General features: G+C 39.9%; 1 protein-coding gene across 28 annotated transcripts in view; it reads left to right on the top strand.

Moving 5' to 3' along the window:
- Positions 1-24,247, top strand: part of FNBP1 (formin binding protein 1) — a 103,783-nt gene that overhangs the window by 60,652 nt on the left and 18,884 nt on the right. For 6 of the 28 annotated variants that reach the window (XM_076355305.1, XM_076355304.1, XM_076355302.1 and 3 more), the window contains exons 7-10: positions 7,545-7,673; positions 9,430-9,576; positions 14,797-14,994; positions 16,376-16,558. In XM_076355305.1, coding sequence (XP_076211420.1) covers positions 7,545-7,673; positions 9,430-9,576; positions 14,797-14,994; positions 16,376-16,558 — 657 coding nt within the window. Of the gene's footprint in view, positions 1-7,544; positions 7,674-9,429; positions 9,577-14,796; positions 14,995-15,962; positions 15,990-16,375; positions 16,559-22,484; positions 22,572-24,247 lie in introns of all 28 variants that reach the window. The other 22 variants (XM_076355318.1, XM_076355317.1, XM_076355315.1 and 19 more) reach the window with 9 other exon arrangements.

The raw sequence follows: 24,247 nt of genomic DNA, 5'->3' as shown, positions 1-24,247 counted from the left end.
TCTGCAGTAATGCTCTACATAGCAACTTGACTGAGCTTCGTAAGAATACAACGCTATTGGGAGGTAGATTGCTAAAGGAGCAAACAAGTTAGGGAGCGAAAGTGGGTGTGAAGGGGAGGCTTAAGAGCAACTTCTGAATTAAGGATCAACTGCAGTTTGAATCAGAAGTGTAAGATAACCAGTGTTCTTAGCTAATGCAAAGCAATTAGTTTATGCTATACAGTTGGAAAGCTTGTTTATAGTCGTTCTGTCAAAATATTAGAACAGATACCTTCACCTGTTTAAAAACTAAGGGAAAATAAAGCAGAGACCTCAGAATTTAGCTTATTGTTTGCAAGTTGTTCAGTTTAAGTTAATTTATTGTACTCAAAGTTGGGTTTTAAGGCTAGCAAATTCGTACTGGTAACTTTCTTCAACCCTGACTATCCATTCTGCATTGGCTGTGTTTGTAAATTCTTTCTTGGAGAGAGATGACTAGAACTGTGCCCAGTGTTCAAAGTATGAGCTAAGCAAGCTATTATACAGTCCTGAAATAATTTCCATTATTTATATTCAATACTTACATTTATACACTGCAGAATTTAATTGCTTATATTAGTACAACTAAACAGATCTCCAGAAATCATTTAAACGCTGTTGGCCACTGCTCTGGATACATCTTTTCTTGTTACCTCCTCCCTCAAGTCCACGTAGCCTTCCACCCACCGTGAACACCTCATTCTTTTGTAATAAACTTTTGTTAGGTGTCCCCGTGGAACTACATTTCTCTGAGCTGTGTGGCAAGCTACGGGATGTTAGCAGGGATTTGCAGTTTGGTCACCCAGAGAGTTTGCATATTTAGTATTCGTGACATGAAAACGGCAGTGCAAGGAGGCAAACTTTTGGATTCAAGGCACAGTGATTTCACTAGGGCCTTGGAGCAGCGTGCTGAGAGGTGCTTGCTGCTGTTCTTAATTCTTAGGTAAGGGTCCTTCTCTTACACAATGTTTAGACTGCTCTGAACGTTTTTCAGACCGAGTTGAGGCAATTGATTGGATGCAATAGAAAGGAAAAAGTGATACACTTGTTTTATAACTGGGAAATGCAACACTCAAATTTGTGCAAGGGAGTCTGCGGCAGAACTGAAGTCTAAAGCCAGGTAACCGAAGTCTTGGGCTCATTCACTTAAGTAAAATTTCAAGTAACATCTAGCTGTTGGACTCCATTAATCATCAAGCAACTGTGCCTTTAGTCATGCTGCAGGACTGGTCATATGAGTATAGGACTGACACAGTTAGATGAGTCCTTGTTGCAATATGACTTTTTTTTTTAGTAGTGCAGATGTGACCAGAGCAGTTAAAGGGCTGTGCTAGAGCCTTGTGCAGCGTGCTTACTGTGTTACCGTCCCAGCTCCATTAATTTGGTCCGTCTTCCTTGTTAAAGCTTCAGTGGTGTTTTGTTGCTTTGGTTTATCTCTTGTTAGTGTGCACTTCTATAGTCTGGCAGAGTTATGTGCAATGCGACTGCACTAGATAACAATTCCTGAGATCTGGTGATGAAGATTTTCCATCTCCTGTCAGCGGTTTGCTCATTTGTATATTATATTCAGCCAAAGGACTTCAGGGATCCACGGATTCTCAGATTTTTTCCCCACCTCTTCTAATGTTAAAAGGAAGGCTTTTTCTCTTTGGTTTTTTCCTGTCTGTTATTTTGTACCCCCCATTCTACCTTCTTGCTTTCAGGAAAGCAAATTTCAAAACCTTTTTCTGCTTGCCCGTTCAGAGAGACCAAACTGGTTATTGTAAAATAGTAAACAATGGAGCTTGATCTGGAGGCTATGTAAATCAAAGCCTGAAATCCTGGCCCTGTTTTGAAGTCCATGGCAGACTTCCCACTGTTATTAATGATTCTACAAACGCTGCCAGTGTTGCTGCTACCAAGAGGCGCCCCACTGCTGTTCGTGGTGGTGCCCGCTCGTAACAGAGAGCGGCTATGTGAGGTTGTCTGTGGAGGGAGGACCAGAGCCTGCAGCTGAAAAATCTGTGAGCAATTGAAGGCATTCCTGAAATTGGTGAAGTGTTTCTGAGTCTGCCTTTATCATTAAGTTATTTTGAAGGGATTGGGTAGTTGAGGGGGGGCAGGGGTGATTTTTTTTGTGTTTGCATATTAGTCTGATCTTGGATTTGCCAAGGACAGATCTATTTTGGCAGGCAATGGCCTGGCAGTGATGCATCTCACATGCTGTCTGGGTTTAAAAAAAAAGGGGGGGGGGAATGGGAGAAAAGAAAGAAGAAAGAAAACTACACCAAAGTTTTGACTGGAAACTCTGCCGTTCTGGACAAGAGTGACTGCTGAGAAGTTGAACTGTTCCACTTAGTGTGGATCAGCTAAATAGCAGCCAAAGCTTTTTTCTGCCCTTTTCAGTTATTCATATCACTCCCACCATAACAGCCTTGAGGAGCTGCATTTTTTGTCTGTGTAAACCCAGAAGACAGTGTGTCTATTGACCCTCTTGCTGTTTCTGGAATGTGTCTTAGAAAATTGTTCTCAGCAAAATATCCTTCATTCTTTTCTGTATTGGAGACCGAAATGGCAGAAAGTGTACTTGTTTTTTAAAAATTTCTCCTACACTTAATCACCAGTTGCCTTTCATATTGAACCAGATTTTGGGGGGAGAAGGTGTATGCAAGTAATACTATACAAGGATTTATTTTTTTGAATTCTTTAAGAGGCGGCATGTAATGCGTAGCAGCTTACTAACATTTTCTCACACCTTCAGGATCGACAGTGCCCATCGTAAAGATGTCCATATCCCCTTTTTCTGTTAATTTTTCCTTTTCTGACCACTGGTCAAAGGCATAAAGTACTAGGATTGATTTCAGATCAGTATATAAAGCTTTACTAGTACTGCATTTTTGCAAGGACTGTGGAGAACTTTCCTTGTCTGTAAGTCTTTTGTCTCATTCTGATATGCAGTGATTACTTAAGTTGCATCACATTGCTACACTGCAGGATTTTTCAAGCAGGTGATGAGTAGGTTCAGACTCTCCCTAACATGGGTTACTTCAGAGTAAAACTGTTGCAGGGTTAACTTTCTTCTAATTTCTTATTTTAAAGGGGAAGGTACTTCAGTCATGAAAGACTTCAGAGCATCAATGTCCCACCCTGGCATCTGTCACTTAGCTCGAACCTGCCATCTCTGGACTCCTTGTGGAGTCATTTAAACATCTGGAACTAACTTTTGATGCTGCTTGAAAGTCTGGTTTTTGCAACTCAGTGGTTAGGTAGAAAATCTGCGGGAAATGTGGTTAAAATAACCTTGAGAGACTAAAGTTTGGTTTTTTCCTGCTACCTTGTAGAAGAGATGGAAGCCATAGTGTGTGCTGCCAGTTCATATGGCTATTAAGTTTAGTGTTGTTTTTCACATAAGGTAAGTGCTGTTGAGGCCTGGCTTTTTTTTTTTAATTTTATTTTTTCAGAAGTGCTGAAGACAGCCATAGTTCTACTGATTTTTAAAAATCAACACCTTGAAAGTTATTACTGCCCTGCAGTTAGCTACTGCTCTGCATTCTCCCCCATCAACTAGCAAGGCTGTCTAAAGGAAGGGAAAAAGATTGGTTTTGATTATGTTTAATGGCAATTCTGTGGTTCTGTGAGAGAAGAGGTCATACATAATAAGCCTTACCTGTTGCTAGTGTGCTTTTAACGAGCTCAGTATATCAGAGCTACACTTCCTTTACATAGAGTTTTCTTTCAGAGTTAGTTATAGAAAACACTCCTCTGGTGTGATTGTGTTTAAATCTGATTGCCATGGCAGTGGAAACCTGAAGTTCACCTAGGTGCTCGTTGCAAGGTTAATGGTGCTGCAGATACTGGGCTGTCGTTCATTCTTGGGAGTGCTTTTCTCGATGAGACGTGCATCGGCATATGTGCCTTTTGGTTTTGTTGCTGGCATGTGAGTTCAGAGAAGAACTGCCTTAACAAAAACAGACTTTGGAGAGGAGGCAATGTGTAAGTTTATTTAGGGACAAAAAGATGTTACAAAGGTATGTTCTGGGGGTGTGTGTGTGTGAAAAATCTGTGTATCTTTTGCAAACGTGGACAGAAGCACAGATTTGAAAGCAAACTGCTTTCCTTCTCCCCACAAATCCCTCAAATGTATATACCCTTTCCTGCTTTTTCATGGTGCCGAAAGGTGACCTCATCCTTTCTTCCTTTCAAGAGGAGAGGGGATTTTTTGTTGCATTACAAGTACCTAGCCTTGATATCTCTTACAACTGAGTAATCTGGCAGTCTGTACATCTGGATCGTGGTTTCACATGTGGTGCTGGAAATGTGAGCTCTTGCTCAAGTCATCCCTGCCCAGTTAAAGGAGAGAGTATGTTGACTGAAAGCTGCATCGTAGTATCATCTTCTCATATCTGAAGTCATGGTCTGGTTTTTCAGAGACTAATTATTCCAAAGCCTTTCCTCCTGAAAATACTGTTCAGAGCAAATATTTTAACGTTAACTCAAAAGAAGCTCAAAAAAACCACCTTCTCTGAAGCTGTTTGCATGCACAAGTGAGCAGTGAAGAAGGAAAAAATTTAGTTTCTGTAAAGCTCAACTATAAATTACTCCTGAAATAGCTCCTGTGACTCTGTGCAGCTCCAGGCCACTGCATCCATTACTCTGAATGTGTAACTTAACGTCATCAGCTCATTTTTATCGTTCTGTGCTTCAGCAGAGTGCAGGAACCTAGCTATAAAATATAATTCTGTTGATACTAGGAGTGATGATGTTAGAGTAAGTGACATACTCAAATGGAGTAATAAAAAAAAAAAATCTAGACTTTTTTTTTATATTTTTATTTTAAGATCCAAATACCTCATTGGAAAAATATTTAAACTGTTTGAAGCTTGCCAAATGCATTAAATGGCCAGGAGAAACAAAACATCAGTGGGGCTCTCATACAAAAATCTTGCTTTTGGAATGTACCCAATTTTACTTAACTCATCTGCTGCCCCCCCCTTATTTGGGGACAGTTAACATAGTTTTGGAAACGGAGTGTCTACTCCTGTATACATTTAGCTCAGAGTTACTTTGCTCATATCTGACCAATGAGCTTGCTCATGAAAATGAACTCTAATGGCTTAATGTTTGCTGGATCTGCCTGGAAATGTGTAATAATGGATTTCTTGTTTTTCTGCTTCAACAATAGAGTCAAGGGACAAATTCCTGAGTTGCACTATTTAAAAAAAATAAATAGAAGAGACAGCTGTATGAGTGGGACTGGGGCTGTTGTAGAAGTCAGCTCAAACAATGGGTTGCTCTTAGGTAGATGAAGAGAATGGGCCTCACAAATGGATATTGATCTGTAGCAGCTGGGACTTGAGGAAGGGGTCGGGAGACAAGCGTACATTACTCTTACAGCTGTCCGCCTTTCCATGGCTGACTTTGTTTTGCTGGTAAAATTGTGTTTGTAGTACAAGGCTATATTGTTTTCCACTCATATTTAATGTAGCTATATATGAGTGTGTGGATGATAAAGTTTAATAAGCTATATAGCACCTGGGCAAAAAAAAAATATTGATATGGCTTCTTGGAATTTCACTGTAGCAGGTAAATTTTCTGAAGTTATATATGCATCCTTCACAGGAGTTAGTGGACAGTTAAAACTCCTGGGGAACAAGCAAAGTTGAAAGTCTGTCTTTTTTTTTTTTTAAAATGGGATTTTTTTATTTGGTTATAGTTGCAGTCTTTTCCATTTGATGCTACTGTTTCATCTCCTATTATGCACCCAGTGCCCAGCATTTTCTCATTGCACTTGAATTATTTTCGTAGAACGAATGTGAAGGGGATCTAGGAAATTCCTACAATTGACTGCGCTTGCAAAAGAAATAGCTGAATTGAGGTGAAATAAATTATTAGGTGAGATGTGCGAGCTGGACAAATGGGAGGGAAGCCTCTTTCTTTGCAAATTGAGATTTGAAACCTTCTGGCAGAATTTGTTACCTTCCAGTTATGATTACTAAAATGTTCCATGATTTGGTATTTCATAGATTTATTGTCAGGAAACTATTGTCTGCTTGGAACAGTTCAAAGAATAACTCCTTTCTGAACTGTTTTTAATGGGAGTCCACTTAAAATATGCTAAAACTATTTGTTGTGTTGTTTTCCCTGAAACATCCCAAAGTGTTCTGAATAATTTTTAAAGCAGTCTTTCTCTCTCTTTTCTTAGAGGGGTTATTCTGAAATCAAGGGAGTGATTGGAACGTAATACTTTCTGGACGCTTGCAGCACTGTTCAAGGCTAGGTTGGCAACGGAGGGTGAGGAGGCTCCATGAGTGCCTGAAAAATGAGTGCAAACTCAGGATAGTTTAGATTTACAAAGCCAAGTCCTGGGCTCATGCCGATCAATGGCAAAGCTCTCACTGGAGCAAGTGTTTGGGGCAGGCTCTGCTGGGGCAGGTGGGAGTGGGCAAGGTGCAGCGGGGCTGCGTGGGAGCAGGGTGAGCAGCAGAGCTCCGGCTGGGTGAACGCAAACTGGGAGAGAGGGGAGCTTCAACAAGTGGACGCAGGGCAGGGGGCGAAGGCATATGGGTGTAGGGAGCTGGGTAGGAAGGGAAGAGAAGGAAGAGCTACTGTATGAAGGCCAACAGCAAGGAAGGAAAATGCAACTAAAATAAACAGATGGCATAGACAGTAAGGGAATAATGGTGGGCAGTGAAACAGATAACAGAAGGCCTTGGGAAGCAGAATTGCAAGGGGAGGAATCGGAAAATATAAAAGGGTCACTCAGGGACAGATTGTTCTAGGGAAAGAAGTGAGGTTAATTGCCCAGTGCTCTGCTATGCTGGGTAGCAAAGCAAATCATCTGTGTGGGTAAAAATAGGAAGGGAGTTGTGTCTCAGCTGCTACTCAGGCTCCCTCTTCCTTGTGCACTTCATGCCAGCGCTATTCAAGGAGGTGTAGATACAGGACTTTGGAGAGAGCACAGTGGGAGCACGAGTTAAGATGTTTTGTCATGATTATGTTGGTCAAGGCATGTGAAATGAGACAAAACTGTTTTGGTTGGGTGGTTTTTGGTGTGTGTGTGTGTGTGTGTTTGTTGTTTGTTTTTTTGTTTGTTTGTTTTTTGTTGCTTCCCTTTCCCCAAAAATACTGCTAGGTAAGTAGTTCATTAGAGAAAAAGCAGGTGCCATCCAACAAGGCATACAGTGGAGCAAGAAGAGTATCCACAAGCCTACAGAAAATGTGAATGCATGTTAGGTGGGCTAGTAGAGGGGCAAACTTGTTTCAGTGTTTTACATGCAGTACGAACAGGTTGTTCATGGAATGCAAAATGGTTCATGGAAATAGCATGTTGTAACGCAAGAGAACAACAGCAGCAGTGTGCACACTGCAGGCTTACGCTTGCTGTAGATTAACTGTTTCACAAAATAGGAGTGAACTAAAAGCTGGAAGTGTTCAGAGACCCATATGCTAATGTTCCTGTGCTGCCTACTGGTAAGGGTAGTAAGATGAGGAGTAACACAATGCAATTTCTTTCCATGTAGTATAAATTTCTTTTTTCATGTCTTCAGGCAAGACAGCAAGCCCAGCTGCGACATCAAATGGCAGAAGACAGCAAAGCAGAATATTCTTCCACTCTACAAAAGTTCAACAGTGAGCAACATGATCATTACTACACACACGTACCAAACATCTTCCAGGTGAGGGTCACTGGCACTGATCTAGAGTAGCTCATAATCTTGTGATAAGAACAGAGGGGTGTATTGCACATTGCCTCAATTCTATGACCCTGTCTTTTACTTTTTGGTGATTTTTGTCTCTGTTAGCAAATTTTATATGCAGTCTGCCAACACAAGAGATGGAGAGCTTGGTAGGATAAATTGTCTCTTTCTCTTAGACTAGATATCAAGTGATCAATAATATATGAGGAAGGTGACATTGAATTGTCATGACAGATTACGATAGTCTTTGGAATCCTCACAATCTTGCTCTGTTATTGTGTCCACGCAGCTGGGGAATGAGAGCATTATTTGCATTGTTGGGGCAGGAGTCAGCTGGGCATTGTTACATCTGTAAAGCCTCACAGCCCTTTATAACCTGTCTTCAAATCAGACTTCACAGATGTTTAAATTTAAACCACAATAATTCTGCAGTAGTGAATGTCAAAGGGTTTAAGCAAGCTTGCTGCTGATGTCTTAGGGTGCCTAAAGAAAGACTGTAGAGGAAGAACAAAAAAGCCATCAGATTTATATTGATTGAAGATCTGAGTTTGTGCTTGACTGAACAAAGAGAGATTAATGTAGTAGAAGAGAAGTTCTAAATGACTGTTCCATTGTAATGGGTCATAAGCATCAGAAGTGGAAAATACAACCTCTTTAAGGGAGAAGATGTCACATGCTTATCATCTGATGAGAAATAACTGATATTTGAGTAGCAAATAGGCATTTTCTTACCCATAGCTGGAACTTCTTAGCTAAATTAACCTCCTCTTTTGATTCATGGTATTTCAAACCAATGTCTTGAGATAAATTATCCCTGGCATCAGATATAAAATTCTTGCAATATATTTTCATTTACCAGATCTAGTGTTCAGTGCTTTGATTCGCAGGTGAGCATGCTTAAAGTACTGCAGAAGTATCCTTTTCACTGCCAGTGCACCAGTAAGCTCTAGTGCTTTCTTTTAGATGTTGAAATAACAAGTTGTTTTGCAAATAACTTATGTTGCTTGTAGATCAATCAAGGCAGTGGGGATTTTTAAGTTGACAATGCTCTGTAAGATTCCTGCAGTCTAATGTGAAACAGGCAGTTCTTGTTCATGCCCTTCTGTATCCTGTTATAATCTGTCATAATAGTGTTATGCCACATCCAGTTTCCCTCTGTTGTAAACGAGAGGTCCATGGAATAGATGCTGGAGATCGTGGCACTGAATCCATTGAGCAACAGGGGGCATATGTTGAGAAGCCCTGGTGTGAACAATACATGATGTATAGGACTGCCTGTAAACCAAAAATTACCTTCTAGGGAAAAGGAGAAGGGGGGACATCAAGACTTTTTTGTTTGCTTGGATTCTGCAGTGGAAGGAAAATAAGATCTTTCACAACATGTGAAGAAAATGAAAGAATTTATTGTTGCAGAAATTGTCTTAAAAGCCTTAGGGGAGCCATCCTTACAAAAGTCTAAAGCTGGGGTTTTGACAAATCAGCATTTTTTAATATAAAAGTTAATTGAAAAATTCCTGGTAATAGTAACAGAGGTTATTTTTAGAATGGCATTTTGATGTTTGAGGGAATAATATCACTTGGTGCCTTCATGAGAACAGCTGTCCTAGTTTGTCTGTTCTTAAAAATATATCTAAACCATAAATTTTAAAGCAGATGATGTACGCTGGGGAGAAAAATTGGTTGAAACTGTGAAGTTAATCTTGATATTTGATCTGAATGAAATGTAATGTCTTAGAAAATACAAGAGATGGAGGAAAGAAGAATCGTGAGGATAGGTGAATCCATGAAGACTTTTGCAGAGGTCGACCGCCAAGTGATCCCTATCATTGGAAAGTGTCTGGATGAAATAACAAAGGCTGCAGAATCAATTGATCACAAGAATGTAAGTGTTGCATTGTTTGGACTGTTGATTGTCATCTTTAGTATTGATCATTTATAAATGGAGACTTAAATCCGGGGTCCAGGCTGCAGCATGAGAGCTTTATAGTCATAGAACTAAAACAAAGAATAGGTTCTTGTCGCGTGCTACTTTGTCTGAGGCAGGATGTGCTCAGATTATTTCCCAAATCTACTTAACACCCAGAAATGCCTCTACTGCCACACTTTTTATTTTTTTCTCCCTTTTTTAGGAATATTCTCTCCTTTTATTAGGATAAGTACTTTTTGAAATGCTGTAACTGAAAAAATAGGCTTCTGTGTAGAATAAGGAAGATAGTGGACAGAATTCCAGATACCTAATAATCACCAGTTCTTATTCAGATGGGTTCTATGTCTAATCATCAGAAAACTAAATGTTGCAGAAATGTCTTCATTCCAGTTTTATAATAATGGAAGTATTTAAAGTATTGGCTACATAAATTATTGCAAACAACTGGCAAAATTTCTGCTTTACTGTAAAATCTTTCTTTGCAGATTTGAGATTTGCTAGCAATCTGTAAAAATGAGCTCTCACAAATCTTGATTTCTGAACATCATTGTAGGAGTAAAAAGAAGCCTTCCTGATAAAAAGGCTGATAAAGAGTTCGGTTGAGCTTCCTGATGTACCGTTAGCACAAGGGCAAATGTGTTTTCTATTTTGTTTTCAGAGTGATCTGCTCCCTTCGTAAATGAAGTCTCTGCTTGCTCTTTGAGCCCTTCTCATGGATCACATTAGTGCTTCAAATACAAACAGCGTGTGTCTTGCTGGCTGTTTGAATTTCCCATACATCTTTTTCACTGGAATCTTTTCTGAGCTATTCAGTGCCCAGAGCCTGGAAAGTGCCGTTAACTGGCAGCATAAGCCTGAGGCTGAAGTTTTGAAATGAATCTACTACTTTCTGCTCGGCAATTGCTCTCACAGAGAGCAGCATAGGAAACCAAGGAATCTGAAAATTAGTCTTTCAGGGTGGGAGAAGGGGGAGTTGGGGCACAGATTCCCATGTTAGAACAACGTACCCTTCTTGAGGTACAGCTTTTGGTGCTGCATGGTGAAATAATGTTGGGGAGATTCATGTCAGCCTGTACTCTGCTTGAATCTTCAAGTGAGTTCTTAGCAAAACACACGCAAGGCTTAAGCTAGGTGTTTGGATCACTGTGAATTTTATATTCAAGTTAGTCTGTCTTGCATACAGATAAGTTAGATTTAACTTAACTGTGGAAAACAGTTATGTCCATAAAGGGTTCTTTTCGCTTCTTAAATATCATCAAGGACTTTTTTCATCTCTGGAACAGTAGTTTCTAACTTTCTCAATTCTAATAAAAGTGATATGCTTGTTCCTGCCCTTCTGCAGGATGCAGGTCCTGTTACTTTATAAGGGTGGCCATAGGTGAACAGAGTAGCAATGTAAAAGCTGTATCTTCTCCATTTCCAAATCATGTACCACTTTTGCCACTAACGCAGAGTGTTACAGCAGACCTTTCCCATCTGACCTCTTAGTGTTCTAAGCAGCAAGTTTGAGCTCTCTTAGGCTACTATCAGGAGAGTTTCTCCTTTTCCTCAAAAGATTCAAACTGAACGTGGTCTCCTTTACTCATCTTCTTCAAGCTTGAAAAACTTTGGATAGGAAAGTCGACTAGATTGGAGCTGTAGTCAACTTTGAAAATGAGGTCAGATTCCAGGAAAGTTGAATGCGAGGACAGCTGGTGATAATATAGCTAGTACAATGGTGAGCAAAACCAAGAGCCTGCTGAGCAGGAAAAGCTTTGTGTGAAACTCTGGGCCCACACAGACATGTGTTTCCCATCTGGGAGGAGATCTCCAGGATCTGGTAATCATAAACAAATGTACAGTATCGCCAAACTTGAAAAGTATACAGTCAGACACTATGACACTGACAAAAGGCAGTGATGCGTTTGGAGTTCTTATTTAGCTCTTGGTATCCTTTGGTTTTATTTTCACTTATTCTACCCAGCTATCACGTACAGAGTTACTGAAGAAGGGGAGAGGGTAAATGAAAGCTGTGCTCTTTGTGCAGTAACTTCGGTTCAGAAACCAGAGCTTTAAATGAAACAACCACAACTGATATAGATGATGTATTGGTTAGAAAGAAAAAAAAAATTAGAGAAATACCAATTCTTAGTAATTTACCCTGAGTACCAAACTGTGGGTCAACTCTAGCTGAAAGGATGTAAGAACCTGCAAGTTCCGCAGCTTTTTTTTTTTGCTGTCAGTAAAACGTTACCAGCTGATGGTAAGGAATTCCTGTTTAAAAACAAGAAACAAAATAAAAGCAGCAGAACTTTGTACTTCATGTAGGTATCCTGGAGTTTTTTGATAATCAATTTTCAGCTTCAGTTAAGTTTATTACAAACATTGTTCTATGAAGGGGCGGTTCCTATGGCATCTATGAACCACCATGATTTCTAGCATCAGAATTGTGCAGTACAATAGGAAGGAAGGAGGTAGTTCCATAGTGACTTTTAAACTGGAAGCGCAGACTGCTGACAGGCTTCCTTTCCATGGCCAGCGCCGTGTTCCCTCCCTCTGGGAGCATTAGTAGGATTATGGAAGATGACGTTTCTTCCAGGGCCCCTATTTCGTGCGATAGTGTTAAGAACCAGAATGACACGAGACGGATTTAATACTTTCTATATTCTCTGCAGCTTAAATATTACAAAGTTCTGCCTCGTGCCCACTTTTGCAAAATGGCCAGTCTTTCAGGCTTAGTTACTAAATTTGTAACTGTGTAAATAGGATTGCTTTATGCCCTCACTGCAGTGTATAGAATTCCCGCTAATAGCAATAGAAACTGTCGGGATTTAGCTGGGAATACTGGTTAGCCCTGTGTTTCTAATGCAGTTGTAAATATGCTTCTTTTTCGTGTCCTCTTTCTAACAACAACTCGGACAACGCAGAGGTCGTGTTGCAAGGGTAGGCTGTAGTGACTGCTGTGTGAACCTATGCAGAATTTGCTTCAGAAGGCTCTAGCAGTAGATGAAATTAATTTGTTATGGGCTTCGGAGTTCCTGTTATGACATTATCTCTGTGATATATGGAGCATGCTGGTTATTTTCAGCTCCATTGTAGTGGAAGGATGTTTTGACTAAATGGAAGGAACACTGTAAAATTAAGAGGAAAAAATGAAAAGCTCCATGCATAGGATAAAATACCGGTAGAGTATTTAATGTAACCTTGTGTGTGTTTGTAGTCTCTTCTCTCTTCCTTCTTCATCTTGCTTTCATGACTATTATTAAAACTCTCTTCAAATGTTTAGATCTCATGAAGTTTTAATGTCAAACTAGGATGAGATAATGGAATGTGTTCTTCTACCTCCCTAAAAGTTGTGTAGGAATTTCACAGTGCACCTGATAGGCTGAGGATCTTACACCTTATTTTTCTTCACAACCCCATGAAGACTTTTGCGAAGCTTTTCCTATAACTGTGTTTTGCTCAATTGAACCTGGCCTTTGGGTATGTTCATATCCCACTAGATTTCTCATGAATAGCGTTTTACCTACGGACATAAGCAGAATCTGTGAAATGCCTTCAAAGCAACAAGTTCATCTTTTTTTTATCTGAACAGGATGGTGATGCTCTTCTCTAGAGACTAATAAGATATTTGTGTGCTGTGGCACAGTTTCTCTAATGATCTCAGAAGAAAACTGTTAGAACAGTATAATGTAAAAAGCTCTCTTCCCAAGAAGTCAAGTAGATGAGAAGTATGTTAAAATATTTTTTTTCGAGTCCATTAGATTTAAATGCATTTGGCAATCTGAAATCTGAATTTGAGCTTATGTATAATAAATTGTGTTTGACCTGACTAGGGAAAATGCTATATATTGTTCTTGCTTTGATTTATTTTTTCTTTTCTCTCTGTCAAAAAAAAAAAAAGAGCAAAACCATTGTACACAGTATACAGTCAGTGTGTGGCTGACTTGCATCTAGCACTCCTAGTAGTGCCAAAAGGGAATGTGGCTTTAATGACAGCGCGTGGAGTTCCCAGCTGCTGCCTGCACCAGTGTGTCGGGCTACTTGCATGACCTTGGACTGCTCAGTTGTTAGGTAAAGCTCATAAGAAAAACTCCTGCCACTTACTGTAGCTGAGTTCACAAGCACCAACTTGTCAACTTGTGGCAGTGTGATCACTCAAGAAGAGTTCCTTTATATAGGAGTATTTATTGGGATTTTCCACTAGTTTGTTTGCAGCTGCATGCCCAGCAATTCTGTACCTTAAATCTTTGTTGTGAGTCACTTAAGTTATCCGTTCGGTTGCTGAAGTATGATTGTTTTCTAGTCAGTAAAGTTAACAATAATAAGCTCTCATTTTCACGAGTAGACATGAAAAAGCCTTTAAAAGATGTTTGTATCAGAATTTTTATTTTTGCGTTGGAAATGAAACAAAGGGAATGAAAACAATGCTAGGTTGTGGTCAGACTCGGGAGTTGTGCAGCTCAGTGGAAGGTTGGTGTGAGGAGATGTGAGTTTATTCTTCCTAAGCATCATCTTTAGTTAAGTACAATGACCTGTGCTTTAATGATAGTTGGGTGGGGTTTTTTAAATTTTCCTAAATAGACCATAGTCCTCTGCTTTTTATCTGTTGATATTTTGAGTAATGACTGGTCTCAGTGATACCTTTGCAAAATGGGCTAGAGTTTCATAACAGGAATATTGGACTATTTGAGACTAAAGCTCACCTGCTTTATTTCCATAGATTGATTGTTTATTTAGAGCTCTATTATGAAACTGAGATTGTAGCCATTTATGTTCCCAGTTGTAGTACATTCTGACTGACATAGGTTGGAAACATCTGTTCTGTGGGGTGATGGTTGTGTTCTTAACTGCATTTATCACTTTTACTATCTGGGAGTACTAAATTTTACACATTAGAGTACCTTGTTTTGGTAGGATACTTTGCTGTGCCTAGGTGGTTTTTTGAAAGCACATCGTGGTAGCGAAAATAGGTCCAAGAAAAGTGCCCTGATCTTGGAGCAGAAGGTGGAGAGACTTGTATTGATCCCGGGCTCTGGAAGGGTATTCATTCCCGGGAATGAGACTGGTCCCTGTAAAGGTTGGTTCCTGCACAGGCGAACTTTCTTGTCCTTGTACTGTTTCTTCTCTGCCACCAATTTGATGACAGCCCTCATCCGAGATGTTTATACTTGTACTGGATCTGTCCCATTTCAGGATTCACAGCTGGTAATAGAAGCCTTTAAATCAGGGTTCGAGCCTCCGGGAGATATCGACTTTGAGGACTACACGCAGCCAATGAAGCGGACTGTCTCAGAATCCAGCCTTTCCAACTCCAGAGGGGATGGGAAGTCTGAGCCAAAGTTTGGTGGCAAATCCAAGGGCAAGTTGTGGCCATTCATCAAGAAAAATAAGGTACTGACTTGCAAACTTGAGTTTGGTGCTAGTATGTGTATAGTCAATAACCTCTATCTTGTCTAGTAATTCTGGCAATTACAATTTTTTAAAGAGAATTTTAGATTCAGAAAGTTAATAACTGATGTCTTAATACGGTGTTTTGTTGTAGTCTTTGGTTACTGAAGTTTCTTTATATCTTTAATTTTTTTTTCTTGTATAATTTCTTTAATTATGTTGCTGTTTTTATATTAATTTAACTTTAGTTGTCATGTCTCTGCCATGGTCCATTTCTGTTCCTAACTCAGGGAAGGAATTGTATACCACTTACCTCGTGCCACGTGTGCTAACTAACACTGTTACTTTTGGGAAGCTTTAATGTGGCGTTACTGTTTTGACACTTCTAAAACTCTCCTTGGCTTTTCATTTGCGTTGTCTTTTCAGTCTGTGCACTGGGTTCAGCAGTTGGGTGGCTGGGAACAAGGAATTGCTGCGATTCATTCTTCTTAAGCACAACTAACAGCATAACTAACTGAGCAGTTGACTTTTTTAAAAGACCATATTAACTTATGTATTCATTAAACCTTTTTCATTTCACTGTCATATTTTACACCATAATGCATGGCAGCATTTATCTGGGGTTACCAGAATGTGTTAGGGTGACTGGACTAAATCGGTTTTCAGTAACACTGATGGAAGCCCAGAGTAGCTTCGTTGTTTTGATCTCACCGTTGCTCTGACCCATACCAAACCACTTCTACTAATTACAGAGTCAAAAAAATCTACCTGTTCAAAATGGATCGTTCCTGTTTTGCTGGTATATGAGAGAACACGGCTGTCTGGTGCTTACATCAGTGTAGCCAGAAAAAAAACCCAAACAGGACTAGCTCCTGAGCAAATTCATAGAATAATTTGTAAAAGTGAAGTGTGATGCACATTACTGAGGTATGATTTGAAAGCAGGAAAGAATGTGGTTTGTTGTTTTCCAGATAATAGAAACGCTACTGGGCACTAAGGTACCTTCCTTATCTGATCCATTTAAATTCAGGTATTTGAAAGCTCTATCCATATGCATTATTCTGAGCTGTCCACAGAGCGAGAACAGGGCAATTTATGGGGATAGCGCTGCATGGAAGAGTCTGCATGAGCCTCCTGTCAAAATACTTTGTGTTACTCTTCTGTTGCATCACTTACTAAAACTTCCATTTATCACATTCTTCATTTAACACAACTCTTAAATACTGCTTTCCCCCCCTCTTTTGAACCATGGCCTTTAATATTTAATTATTTAATTGTTTTTTTCTCTGGATTTCAAATATTGGTTTTGATGCTTATTTTCGTTTTGTGTTTTATCTTTTTATTTTGGTTTTTATTCTGTCACTTCTCCATCTCTTATACGTAGCTTATGTCCCTTTTAACATCCCCCCATCAGCCCCCTCCTCCTCCCCCTGCCTCTGCCTCACCCTCTGCTGTTCCCAACGGCCCCCAGTCTCCCAAGCAGCAAAAGGAACCCCTCTCCCATCGCTTCAACGAGTTCATGACCTCCAAACCCAAAATCCACTGCTTCAGGAGCCTAAAGCGCGGGGTAAGTTCTCCTCTGGATACCTCTCTCTCTCTCTCTCTCTCTCTCTCTTTTTTTCTCTTTTCTTTTTCTTGCGCTTTTATTGCACGTTCTGTTATGTAAAAACTTGTTTTGTTTTGTGAATGAATCCATTGTGTTTCATCATAACATGCAGACAAATCCAAGGAATCCCAACCTATAAAGCCATTTGTAGTCAAAAACCCCACAATGAAACCACAAAAAGTAAAAGTTGCTGATGGAAATTAACTATTCGGGTTTTTTGGGGAGGAGGGATTGTCCAAAGTATTGAAGGAAGAGCTGAACATTAAGTAATACTCATGTAGAAGTCAAAGTCATTAGTTTAGTAGCCCTGCGTAGGTCTGTGGCAGGGTAGGTTTGGAGGAGCACCGTTCAGAGGTTTACTCTGATCCTGATGCTGCATGTTGTCTACCTTCATGTGAAACGTTTTCCTCTCTGCAGGGTGGATTCAGCTCAATATCTGTGTCAGAAGGAGGAGAGTAAATTAGGAGGGATTCTAGAAAATAATTCTGACCTCGGTGCAAGTTCAGGCATTTCCCTGAAAAGATCTGATGCCTCTTGAACCCATTCTAGGTAGTAATAAAGGTGTTTATGTGGTACATGTGTGCTTTAAACCAGGGCTGCCATGTTGGTGGAGACTGGGGACGGACGGACACTGAATTTAATGTTCCCTGCAGCTACCTAAATGTGTTGATTACAGTTGGCTCTAAATATTTGGGGCTGACACTTCTCAAGGACCTTAACCACATCCTGTAGCCTGAAGTTTCAATAAGATAGGAAGGTTTGATTTGATTTCCTGTAGAGAGCCTAAGAAATGCTGCTTCCCAACAATTCTGTTTATCATGTCTGCGTTTGGGCCTCCTTGACCAGATGATGTGGGTTAAACAGCTTTTAAAGTGTCCATAGGAAAATTTAAAATCCTGCCATGCTCTTTAAATTTTTTTCTAATTAGTTTTAAATGTTTTTTCCACAATTTTTATTCTTGACATTTTAAATGTCAATGAAATACCTTCACAAAAATACCAAGTTGAAAAGCTATTTGTAATAGCTGCCATTCTTGCAAACTGTGGAGGAAAGACATTAACTAAGAGTTTGATAAACATTGTGTGATGAACCATTGCAAAGCTAGGAAAAAAAGTTCTATGTCTGACGTGTCCTCGCAGCCTTCCCTACATACATTAGCATGCAGAATTGTAGGCCAGCATGCCTTTTTCTGTGCATTTCCCATTAAGTCCACAGGTTTTGTTGGTTTCTGAACTGACTTTCACTTCCTAGTGCTATGATGCAAACAGTTTAAAAATTATATTCTGTCTGCAAAAGCTTTATCAGTCTAGCATGCAAGCTCCAAACCACAGATGAGATGTTTTGAGGGATTAGGGTTTGGGTTTTTCCCCTGCCAGCGGCTGAAGTGCAGTGTGCTAGATGCTGGTTTGTGCATTGTACAGTGCAGAGAAGCTGAAAGCCTCCGTGGCTGACCTTGGCGATTCACTTGGGTCTAGATCAAACTGGATCAGCATTTTGTGACACAGCGCCACTGTCGTAAGTTCAGTGTCCCTGTCTCCTTTGCTGCTGATAGAGTAGGAAGCATGGCCTGAATTTTCCCAGGTCAGTTGCTCTGTTCCTGTCCTCGACATCAGCTGTGGCTATATTGGTAAACTGATGTTGAAGTGTTTGTGTTGAATTAAATACTCTCATTGGTGGTCTTCATAAGCAGTAAGTAAAATGACAGGTCTCGGAGATAAAATTTTCCATTTTTCAAACAAAAAGAGGACTTCATCTTCCCAGAAGCTTGCATGTGGCACAGTTGTGCTGAGAAGTTGCTGGCATAGCATGGCTTTGGCTCCTAGGTTAAGGTCCTTAGAATTATTTTCTCCTGTAAAAATTACAGGAAGGAGACACAAGTGTGCAGTATTTTAAAACGATTTTTAGAGCAGGCTGTAGCAGTAAAGTGCTGACTACTTTAAAAAGCCCAAATTCTGCTCCAGGGACTGCACTGACATTTAGGGCTGAGGGCTGGAGTTGCATAAAAGTAGAGATTATTTCAATGGGGAACTTTGGTGGTTAGTTACAGAGAATTGAGAACAGTGCTGTAAACAGTATTTTGTCTCATCTGGTTACAGACTGTACATTTAAAAAAAAACCAAACAGTTTCATACAGAGTGGTTTTCAGTTCTTACTAGGGAATTGCCATTTAATGGGACATTCAGAACCCAAAAAATCACATTTCTGGCGCTTTTCACTGGGGAAGTGGGATGTTTCTAAGTTGTCCAAAGGCAGGTTCTGTAAATGTACCTCCTTCCCTCAGTTGCAGTTTCGCTCAGAGCATCTTTTCTCAGTGGCTTTTCGGGGGGGGCGGGAGGGGAAGACAGTCTTTCAGTTCTGCTTCTGTAGCAGCAAACCTGGGGGATGTGCTAGGTAGTGGCTGTCTTGGTGGCACCCGCTATGGCGGGTGGGCATCTGGCAGTCTTCTTCATACAGGGTAGCAGTGAGACGCTGTGGAGAGTAAGGCTCTGCTGAAGGTGAGGCTTTGTGTTGCAATCTAGTGCTCCAATAGTGCCATTCACAGAACAGAACGTTGAAAATAGTGGTGAATATTTCTAACTTGATTTAAAAATACTAGTTTGTAGTTCCACGGGCACTTCACAAGTTTGTATTTCAAATGTACAAATTTTTATTTGGTGAGTATTTGGCCGTATAAGCAATTGCAACTAATTGCTTTTAATAGTTCCTGAAGAAATGCCATTATTTTATGTATTAACTCTCTGAGAAGTCCAAGTGAGTCATACAAATCCTGCGTACTGTATTGGTTTTAAGTGGTTTGTGTGAAAGGTGAAATAATGAGAACAATTTCTTTTGAGAAAATAACGAGAAAAAATTATTTACTGAAAGAGTGGTTAAACATTGGACCAGGCTGCCCAGGGAAGTGGTGGAGTCACCATCCCTGGAAGTATTTAAAAGACGTGTAGATGAGGCGCTTAGGGACATGGTTTAGTGGGCATGGGGGTGTTGGGTTGATGGTTGGACTCGATGATCTTAGAGGTCTTTTCCAACCTTAATGATTCTATGATTTTACAATTCTATGAATTTCCTATAGTCTCCTCTGAAATGCCTCAAATTTCTGCTGACACATTCATTAAAAATGTGCAGAGAAAGGCTATTGCTAAATCTTCATTTAAACCTTTCACTATGTTCTCATTCTATTTCATTTCCTTCCCCTGTTAGCTACCAGGATGTTTGTATGTAAATACTTTTCCTGCCTGACTCATCCCGCAAAGTTGGAGGCCAGTGTTCAGATCATCTCTTCTTCCAGAGGGGCGAATTCAGGCCACTTGGTTCATCTAGATAATACAGTGTAGCAGAGGCTGCAAAGCTCTGGCAGCTTGCTCCGTCTGATTTGAAAACTTGTCAAGTTTCATAGGTCCTTGGTGATTTGTCATACAAATGGTCAGACTAAAAGATCATGAAAATGCCATATGACCTTCAAAAATAAAATAATTCTAACCAGGCAAAAAATAAAACAAGAATCACCCCCAAGTCCTGTTAATTAATCAGATGAAAAATGAGTGGTTGGCATTTGTTTCAGCTGATGTGGTTGATATGACCCCCTTTATATTCTGTACCAGATAATACTGTTAATTCTACTTTTACCACATTAAGTTTTATAAGACTTCCTTTTCCAAATTCCTGTCCATGCCCCTGCCAAATCCAAAAGCATCTGAATTTTGCTCAGGAGCATGAGCAGTAACGTTAAGAATACTGGATTGTGATGTTACCAGAGAAATTAGGAGGACGTAGAGGGAAACTGTCCTCTACACAGAAGAACATTTGATCTGTGCAGAAATACATCAGTGAAGCAACTTTTGGAAAGGTCGTGCAGGGAGCCAGCAGGACAGTACAATGTAACGGGTGTTTGGCTTTGGACACTGAATAAATTCATTTGCTCTGAATATTGTCTCCGCGCTGCTGGTTTTGTTCAGAGACCAAATTCCACTCCAGTCAAACACCTTGCAGTAAAGGTGGCCACGAGGCATTTTAAGTATTATTTTAAGAGTATTCAACCAAATTGTCAAGCAGGTTCTTCCTGGCTTTGTTGATAAACAGAGCTCAACTCCTACAAAAGCCAGGGTAACCATTTGTTTATTTCAGAGAAAACTGCATCATACTCCTTTTTTGCCCTGGCTTAGGGAAGAAGTGCATGAAAAGGAACTGCTTAATGCAAACAAGTCCAGTAGATACTAAGACCTTTACAGGATAAATGCCACCAGCAGAACTACACATTGTAACTGATCCTTGAAACATAAGTGAGTGAATGGATTCCCATACAATTCCTCCATGAAATCTTTGATATCGGAACGTGTCTAGAGAGGCAGTATGTTTTAGTAATTTCCTTATAAAGCTTTGGGTTAGCATCTTAAGTTGCATTTGGAAAGAGAAATTACGAAACTAAAGCGGAAAAATCACTGGTGACTGTTAAAATGAATTACATAATTAGTAATGATATATCCTGTGCCCAATCTGGTTTTAATTTTGCTTCCAAACCAAAAATCCAATGAATCTTGTTTTCATGGAAGGAAGCAGATGCCTGAACAATTTACAACAGATGCAAGGTTAATGTAGAGGCGCCAATACCAGTATCAGTGGTCACTGCCAATATGAAATCCTAGTCTGTTTTTAAAAAAAAAAATAAAAAAATAAAATTTAGGTGCTGACTCTTGTCAGTGTTTGTGGTTTTCTAATCACATTTTAGTATTTTCCTCAAAGCTGCTTTCTTCTAACCCCAACAGCAGAAATGTCCATTGTAGAAAATACTGTAAAACAGTTACAGCACTTGTCATGGATCAGAACTAGAAGAGGGGGGAGAGAAGTCTTTTTACACAGTTTTTGAGTGCTGTTTCTAATTCTTTAAAAAGGCAGTATAAAAGCAGTATAACACTTAAAATCAACTCTGTCTCTTTAGGGAAGTTAAAGCCAGAAGAGTAGAAAAAATGAGGAACCACTTACATAAGTCATAATTTCATTTATGCTTGCTCTGCTTTTTCTAATTCCGTTTTGAGGACAAAGAAGACTCTCTATTCTGCTAGTTGATATTAATTTTGTGTTCTTTTGTTTTATTGCTATAGCAGCCGTAACATCAGCACCTTTAAAGAGCTATACTTCTGAACTAACAAAATCCAGGGGTAGAACTTACACCTTTGAATTACTGCGTTGTGCAGACTTGCCTTTCCTCTTACCTCGGAGACTGGGTTGTGATTAAGCAGAGGGGATGGGTCTGGGAGCCGATACGCAGATATTACTGTCATTACCTAAGTTCCAGCCTCCGGGCGGTTCCATAAGGCACACGGAGGGACTTTTGTGGTTTCCTTTTTAGTGGAAGTTGTTGACTTCATTACAATGTGATTTTATTTCCATTGCACCGGTTAATGTTTTCCCTTACCATTCTGTCTTGCCTCTGTGACATACTGTGCAGTCTTCTCCCTTGACACTTAGCTGTTGGTCTTTGTTGTTCTGTGAGCATGCAGAAACAGCAAACAAAACGAACCACCCCCTCTTGTACCTGCTCTGTTCCCTGCCCCTGGGAATACTTGTTATTCTAACATAAGTATATAAATCTGTGCCAAGACCAGGATTTTTTGGCGGGTGGGGTCATTAAAGCCATGGTTTATTCTAGCACACAGAGACACATGTTTTCTGACCTTGCGTGTTTAAGCTAGCATTTAAAAAATACGTTATTTTCTGATTTTTGTGGGAATGCTAGACTCCCGATATTTGCCTAGTTTCTAGGAAGCTTCCACTTTGCACTTAAAGGCTAGTTAAATGCCAAGCTGTCTTTTGCTGTAGAAGCAGTAAACACAGAGGTGCCGTGCTCGTCTCCAGTGTAACGGATGTGTGTTTTCTCTTGCTGACTCACCAGCAGACACAGTCTTTGTATATTCACAAAGAACTCATGAAGAGGACTTTAGGGACACCCACGTGTGCCATTGAGGCTAGGGAATATGTTGTAAGTCCGCGTATGGTGTGATCAGCCCATACCGTTGCTACACAGTCGCTAACCCCACTTACAACGCCGTTAAGAGTGTGCTGTGGAAATGTGCTTCGTAAAAGATAAAAGGAAAATTTGGTGGGAGGCAAGTTGCAGCTTACTGTGTTATGTGCAGGAAAGATATGTCTGCTAGTCCTGGAAATGCTGAAATTGGCACAATTAAAGTAGCTGGACCTGTGAAATTCAGAGTAAGTACTACAAACAGGTTCCATGCATTTATTCTGAATTACTTTATGAATGCAGTCTTGAGCACCATGAGCCAACCCCTGATTTACAGCAGTGCAGCGACACGTTCTGTGCCTTGGTTGTGGCGCACTCCGTGGAGCTTTCTGAATGAAGCTTCCCTGAACTCTCTGTAATGATGATAGTTCATGGAATCAAGATACGTGAACTCTAAACCTGATACCCGGATAAAGCAGAGTATGGGGAGATTGTTACAGGACCACTAAAAGAAAATTACCTCTTGGTTGTATGAAAGTCCAGTGATTTATTTCAACCCTGTTTTCTGTAAGTGAGGTTAGTGTCCGTGACTGTCCAATAACACATGGACTTGCTGGCCTTCATGCTCTCTCATGTGTTATTGAAGCTTGTGGCTCTTAGGCTCTTCATTTTTTCCCTGCAAGACTAAGCTAGGCTTGTTTTAAACTGACAGCTTGAAACAGATTTGCTCATTTTGAAGAAATGTAATTTATTTGATCATTTGGGGGAAAAATGGCCCTGTTCTCCCAAGAGCTGTGAGCAAGTTTCTAGCTGTGAAAACCCAACAGAATGGGCAAAAGTAGTTATTTAGTGTTCAATGCAGATTTATTTTCAGTCTGCTTATATTTGTTTATAGAAACTGAATCACTGTCATGTAAAATTATGAATACATTTCAGAAATGGAAAACTGAATATGACATTTCAGCATTTCATTGTTTCCCGTCTATGATCTGCTTTGTTACTTGTACCGGTTATAACAATCCCTGATGTACTATTTGGAAATGCTATTAATAAGTTTTCTATTTTTGTCATACTTAACAGCGTAATAATTCGGCATACAGCGTCTATAATGCTTTTCAAATTTGCTGAATTTACAGCAAAAGAATAGTCTTGATGCAGATGATTCTTTGCAGTAGTATAGTGCCTTTAGAGTGAGTAGTGTTTAGAAACTAGCGCATGTAGCATACATTTGTGCCTTTTATAGAGTGCTTCATAGGTAAATATTTATTCTGCACCATGAGTCTTGTCTGTATATATGTACAAGGATCTCAGTTTGTGCTGATCATGTCTATGCTAAAGTTCACAGGAGTGTTAAAGCAATTATGCAAACAAAAGCTGCCTACGCTGAATTTCTTCAGCAACATATTTCAGCTCATTCTTTCTCCTTCCTGTATGATTATTGTCTCAAATGGATTGGTTTTGTTTGCTTTTTTTAATGGCCTCATAGCTGAGAGAGTGAAGTTCTTCATTGCACCGTGATTATTATCATGTGTTTACTTCCTAATGGACTGAACTTCAGAGGGAAGTTTAACTGCTGCGTTGTCACTGAATGCATCAGTTCAAATGGAGTATTTCAGTATTTATTGCAACACCATATGTTTTCCTTGAATGGTTGGCATGTATTGCTGTACAAATTCTGGTAACTACTGGGAACT

This window comes from Aptenodytes patagonicus, chromosome 18 (assembly GCF_965638725.1).
Source record: "Aptenodytes patagonicus chromosome 18, bAptPat1.pri.cur, whole genome shotgun sequence".
Lineage (NCBI taxonomy): Eukaryota > Metazoa > Chordata > Aves > Sphenisciformes > Spheniscidae > Aptenodytes > Aptenodytes patagonicus.
This window is presented reverse-complemented; position numbering and strand designations above follow the sequence as displayed.